This window comes from Priapulus caudatus, unplaced genomic scaffold (assembly GCF_000485595.1).
Source record: "Priapulus caudatus unplaced genomic scaffold, Priapulus_caudatus-5.0.1 Scaffold470, whole genome shotgun sequence".
Lineage (NCBI taxonomy): Eukaryota > Metazoa > Priapulida > Priapulimorpha > Priapulimorphida > Priapulidae > Priapulus > Priapulus caudatus.
In genome coordinates, this window is record NW_014577531.1 from 249706 (window position 1) to 256234 (window position 6529).

Genomic DNA, 6529 nt, shown 5'->3' on the forward strand with positions numbered 1-6529 from the left:
CATGTCACATCAACATTACATTACATTACATTACATCCACATCATGTCACATCACATTACATTACATTACTTATATAAACGTATTATCGTAATCTGATGCGACAAGTGTAAATCGTATTAACCATACACATACGTGCACGCGACGTCCTTATAAAAGCGTTCAGTAATTCGCCGAAATCGATTAACCTAGATACCCTCGTGCCTTATTCACATGTGCGATGTATACTCGTGGTCCCGGTATGTCAAGACAGGGGCGTAGCTACGGGGGGCCTTTGCCCACCCCACAAATTTTCTGTGCCCCCCACTAAAAATTCATGCTTGATAAAAAAAAATTGAATTGAAAACATGCCGTTAGAACGTATAATACAAAGAAAAGTTTAATATATTGTGCCCCCCCCCCACGAAAATGTAAGGCCCCCCCAGTGCCCCACCGCTGGAAAAATCCTAGCTACGCCACTGGTCCAAGATCCTCGGTTTTACCGACATTCCAGCGGAGTTCAATGTCTCTCTATTGAGGACTGCAGCCAACCCCAACGCAGTGTAGCCTACTCCTCCACGGTGAGAATAATTGGCTGCTCTAACAATCCTACTCCCGTGTATTGCTATCAAATGCGTAATCACACGTGGAAAAGACATCTTGACCGTCATGTTGAAATTTCGTGTGGCAATAATGAACACAGATGCATTAGAGTCAAGCAAAAATCTTTTGTTTTAAAATGGGGCCTCGATCTATGCTCAGTAGAAAAGGCAGGGCGCTGTGACCACTGCCAGAATTTTCAAGTTCTTTTAGAGTTTAGACATAATGCTATGAAAATAACAACAAATAATGACAGCGACAAATAGTGCATTAGCGATTATTATTATTTTGAGGAATTTTACATAGGTCTAGGGTGAGCATTAGGCGATTCCGCATAGAGATATTAAGCCACCATCACAAACAAACTGTTGACCCCTACTTAAACTATAAGTACAATTAAAAGGTTAGGTTAAGAATGTGAAGAAAAGTAACGTAAGTAAGGTAAGTGACAGTGTGAGATTAATAATTAATGATTAAAGGGATCGTTTACTCTAGGTTCTAGGGTTATATTCAGTTAATTTAGGTTAAAATTACGCTACATAAAAAGTTTCATATGGTTCAATCACCATTAGAAATATTATTAAAAAATGTTTTAAAACTAACGACTACAGTTTGATTACAACGACGGTGGCGCCACTCAAAGCGCACAATCTGATAAGTTGCGCAAAACGAATTTTCAGCCAAGGGCTACAGACCGAGGGTGTTTCTTATTTATTAATTTTAAAGCAAAAGGATTGTAATATCTTATAAACGACATATAGTTTCAGTTATATTATGGATAAATTTGTCCTAAAATGAACATCGGTCGTTCGGTTAAATAGCATTTAGGTATAAATATAATTGCACTTTTGTGATTAGCCCTCGGTCTGTAACGTGCAAAATAAATTGGCAAATGCGCAACTTTTTCAGGGTGGCAGCAGGGTCGCGGCTGTCAATGGCGCCGGTCACATTTCGTAGCGTTGATGTATAATTAATTATAACAATTAAATTAGGTATCTGGTAACAAGTACGTGTGGGTATAGACGATTTGTTATACAGTAAGTACAGTTGTATGCAGTAAAATCCTAGAGTCTACTATCCCTTTAATGATGATGATGGATGATGATTAATTCATAATCGATGATTGCTAAAAGATTCATGATTGGTCGATGTTTAAATGATTCACGATTGGTCGACAGTGAAAAGGCTCACGATTGGGTGATTGTTAGTAGGCTCACGATTGGTCGATTGTGAGAAGGCCCACGATTGGTCGGTTGTTAGAAGGCTCACAATTGGCCGACTGCTAGAAGGCTCACGATTGGTTGATTGTTAGAAGACCCACGATTGGTCGATTGATAGATGGCCCACGATTGGTCGATTGTTAGAAGGCCCAAGATTGGTCGATTTGCTAGAAAGCCCACGATTGGTCAATTGCTAGAAGGCCCACGATTGGTCAATTGCTAGAAGGCCCACTATTGGCCGATATTGGTCAATTGTTAGAAGGCTCACGATTGGTCAATTGTTAGAAGGCTCACAATCGGTCGATTGCTAGAAGGGCCACCATTGGTTGATTGCTAGAAGGACCATGATTGGTCGCTTGTTAAGAGGCCCACGATTGGTCGATTGCTAGAAGGCCCACGATTGATCGATTGCTAACAATGATATCGACGAAGTAGTTCTTTCAATTAAAGAATCCCATTTATTTCACAGCAGTCACAATTATTTCCAGTCACAATTGAAATTAAACAGCAGAAAAATCTGATGTACACTGAAATTTAAGTAGTTGATAATTTTCTTGGATAAATAAATTGTTTTTTAGTAACTTATTGACTCCCATGTAGGGACATATATGTTTGACTTAATTACTATTAAGCTGCGTTTAATGGTAGTGCTACCATGTAAAACAAATCAAGGCACTATAGAAGAATGAATTGTTAAATATCTCATTAGCTGTCGACACTCGGCAGTTGCGTTTTGTAGTTGCTTTAATATTATCGTGGTAACATGCATATCATTGGTTATTTAATATTATCGTGGTAAGTAACATGCCGGTTGTTATCGTTTTTCTTTATGCCTTGCACTAAATGTTTAATGAAATGAATTGATACTGAGTGCACGCAATGACATAGTCTTATGTTATCAATCATTGACCTATCAATCAAAGTCAATATCACGTCCTGCTCAAATATTGTTGCTTGTTCGGTCAAGCCAGACCAGTTTATCCGTGTTTCTCACTCGTGTACGCATCACACAGGCATACGCACACACCAAATTAGTTAGTATTGCGGCTATTGCCTAAACTAGCAGGTGTCAGCTAAGAACTCTGTGCTGCTAACTACTAAGTAATGCTCATGCATCAATACGTGTGGAAACCGCGAACTTGTAACACACACATCGAGCAAACCACTTACTTGGTTTCTTCAGCCGATACCCATGCACGCATAATGAATATTGTCTGAGAATAATGTGAATAGGGAATGTTTAATTGTCAATAAGAATTGCATACGGAAAATTTATCGGGTTGACCATAACCAAAATAACTAATCGCATAAGGAATTACATGATTTTCTGCAATAGATAATTTCAAGAGCGTATTAAGTATAATAACCTAACTTAATACGCTCTTGATAATTTCGATAATATTATGTATTTGGAAGGTAGTCCGTATTTGCATCCTATTTTCTAATCTACTGAGTCGATTATCTTAATCGGTACGTATTAATCCAGATCGTCAAGCCGAGTTACGAATGATACAGTGAGTGATATATGTGCACTACTTAGTGCAGACAGCACAGGTGATCTCCCGTCCATTCACGTAGTTTGGACATGGCAGTGACCCGCATTTAACCTCCACGGGGTACCACAGACCTCCGTTCTCGTTTCCATCTCCCGACGGATTCGCCTCTGGATCCTCATCCACGCACACAAAGTTTGACCGACCCTTTAGCTGGTTGTGCGACGACATGAGGTAGCTGGAGCATACAAGGGCGAATATTAGGATTATCCATTGCAGTGAATATCGCAATATTTTATGCAGTTGCTATAAGCAAGTAAATACAACAACTAGCAGCAACATTCACGCTGCCGTCATCTTTATCGCTACCAGGTACGAACTTGCAATTTGTCGCCAGCGAGACATAACACGTGTATTTATGTAAAGCAAGATGTTAATTTATTGATTACTCGTCTAGTCTATCCATACCGATCAGTCTATTGTCATATATTTTTAATAGTGGTTGTTTATTTTAGTGTTCCTCACTCATTAGCCCAGTATTATACGTATTAACAAGCCATAAACTATAGTTTCTGGGCTCTTGATAATATTATTATTAGTAGTATACTCAAATCTTTCATACCCATGGTATTCTAGTGACCAACTCGGAGGGCATGTGTTCCAGGCAGGGATCATTTGTTCGCTGGCACGATCGGGTACACGGCACACTGCGCACACAGCGTTCTGATCATGTAACTGCTTGCCTGATAGATGACTCGACAGGAACGGGTTGAATACATTGACTTCGTATTCCACTCCATACCTACCGCGATTGAAGATTTGACGCGATCATAATCCATAATACATTTAAAGCCGTAGCGTCGGCCTACTTTTTCTGACACGAATAAATGGCGTTTAAAAGTTTCACACTTTTATGCTCGTGTGCTCGCTCGCTCGCTTGCTCATTTATGCACTAATTCCGTGATTAATCACTCATTAATTCATTCACTCATTCATTCGTCTCGGAAATAAAACAAACGTTTAGGACTTACATGTAACTGCCTGACTGGAATCCATATTTGAACCTGCCCCACTGCGGGACTGCGGGCAGACATTGGTAGTTCCCACCTCCCCCGGCGTGATTGAAGTGAGCACTGCCTGCCACGCCTAATCGATGCATGTAAAAGTATCGGCATGTCATTCCCTCAATCAATTTTTATATATTGTACGCTGATTGGAAGGAACTGCAGTTTCTACGGAACGCGTGTCAATAAAGAACCGTTGTTTAAACTAGTTCCTGGGGGAAGATTGCATTTTCGTGCTTCGGCTCGGTAATAACAATGGAGGGGCGCAGTTTCCAGTTAAACTGCATGTTGTGGCGAGAGGGTCTGGAATGAGGGGTTTCACAATGACGACATGATCACTTGCACTAGTTTATGATAATTTACATTTATTCGGCATATATTTTCGTTTCCTAGAAATCTAAGGATTGGCCGCTTCATCATCACTGAGGATGAGGCCCTGCAATAATTTGTAATATATATATGGTACCGTTATAGACGAGTTCTGCACCAGTTTCTGGACAAGTCGTTCTTCCCTATCTCACGTACATGGCTCCACCATGGGTTACGTTGGCGCGATCTATTGGGCATAATTACATGTTAAATTAAACCATTATAAGAGGCGCAAATTATGCTTTTGCAATTTCTTTATCTCTAATTCGTATTCATTGTGTCATGTGAGTTATTCGTTGTTATTCATTTCACGACATGAGTCAGATATAATTGTAATAGTTTATATAGTAGAATATATTAGTATGCACATCGGTATTGACAATTGTAATATATTAAACTATATAGAATCAAGTCAAAAACAATTGCTATTATTTAAAAAGTGGTGTTGCGTATTTGGATTGGGATATTAGACAGTTTAACTACTATATTACTTACACTTGTATATTATATATATATTGTCACAAATTGAAAGGAAAAGGGGAAAATACATTTAATTATTAACCAAGCGCTGTTATGTTAAATATTCGTTGTTATATAAAGTATTAAACTCGCAGGCACTCCAATGTCACATGATAGCGATATAACTCCTACTTACAGTTAGAGAATATTTGCGCCTCTACTCGCTGACGTATCATGTCGATTTCCTCCTCATTAGTCAAACCACCAGAAGACATTTCTGTCGTCACTCCCGGACTCCCTCTCTCTCCCTGAGGACCACGCGGTCCAACTGGACCCTAGATGTACATATATGCAGGATATTTTGCTTGGCAGGAATACAGTCGGGCACTAAAATACACGCGTATAGCAACGGACAGCAACTATAGGCGCGACAATAGATGGATATAACTGCTAGCAGGAGCGGTATATTTACTGTCGAGCCTTGTGGTCCAGCTTCCCCGTCACGGCCATGTCTCCCCGCCGCCCCCGGGCTACCGTCGCTGCCGTTACGCCCCGGGGGTCCAGACGGAGAGAGAACGACAGAGGCGCTGATTCATTGGTCCGACTAATACACCTGCATGTCTCTAACCTCATCACATCTCCTTCATAGATCTGTTGAGAGGTCGCTCTCTCTCTCTCTCTCTGCCTCTGTCTCTGTCTCTCTTTCTCTCTCTTTCGCTCTCTCTCTCTCTCTCTCTCTCTCTCTCTCTCTCTCTCTCTCTCTCTCTCTCTCTCTCTCTCTCTCTCTCTCTCTCTCTCTCTCTCGCCCCTCGCTCGTCGCTTATTTATGGTGTGAAATATACAATGTAAAACATAGTAATAATAGATTATAGTAATTTATTTATAAAGTATTATGGTCCCGTGTCATCCTATCCAAGCTCACCGCGAAGTAATCTTTTCAACAGACTAACCAAGATTGCGCACCATCGGAACTGCTCGTTCACTCTCCACTCATCTGTTTCATTAGGTGGAATCAGCACTCCAAAAATAGTCAGACAGCCATTTTTGCACATACGCGCATCTGATTTCTAAAAAAGAATATATATATAATATATATAGTCATATACTACGGATATGATATATATATATATTATATATACGTATGTGTGTGTGTGGCAATGTGTATGTGTGGTGTGCTGTGTATGTGTGTGCTGCGCGCGCGCGCGGGTGTGTGTGTGTGTGTGGTTGTGTGGTGTGTGTTGTGTGTGGTGTATATGTGTGTGTGTGTGTGTGCGTGGTGTATGTGTGTGTTGGTGTGTGTGTGTGTGTGTGAGAGAGAGAGAGAGACAGAGCGAGAGAGAGGAGAGA

The 6529-nt window shown here is 40.5% G+C and overlaps 1 protein-coding gene and 1 long non-coding RNA gene across 2 annotated transcripts in view; both read right to left on the reverse strand.

Moving 5' to 3' along the window:
- Nucleotides 1-2235: 2235 nt before the first annotated feature.
- Nucleotides 2236-4449, reverse strand: LOC106810753. Its single transcript, XM_014814197.1, has 3 exons — nucleotides 4322-4449; nucleotides 3913-4092; nucleotides 2236-3528 (listed from the first exon to the last, which is right to left on the reverse strand). The coding sequence occupies exons 1-3, from the start codon at nucleotides 4447-4449 to the stop codon at nucleotides 3330-3332; spliced, it is 507 nt and encodes a 168-aa protein (XP_014669683.1). The 3' UTR covers nucleotides 2236-3329.
- A 1751-nt stretch (nucleotides 4450-6200) lies between these two features.
- LOC106810763 overlaps nucleotides 6201-6529 on the reverse strand; it is a 1327-nt gene continuing 998 nt past the window's right edge. Inside the window, exon 3 of the long non-coding RNA XR_001394059.1 lies at nucleotides 6201-6249. This is a non-coding gene — a long non-coding RNA (uncharacterized LOC106810763). The remainder of the gene's footprint in view (nucleotides 6250-6529) is intronic.

Excerpts from the sequence above, each read along its gene's own strand:
- LOC106810753 (XM_014814197.1), bottom strand. The coding sequence starts at position 4,449 with ATGCATCGATTAGGCGTGGCAGGCAGTGCTCACTTCAATCACGCCGGG. Across the intron at positions 4,093-4,321 it reads TTCCAGTCAGGCAGTTACAT|GTATGGAGTGGAATACGAAG; the intron begins GTAAGTCCTAAA and ends CAATCGCGGTAG. Across the intron at positions 3,529-3,912 it reads TGGTCACTAGAATACCATGG|CTACCTCATGTCGTCGCACA; the intron begins GTATGAAAGATT and ends TGTATGCTCCAG.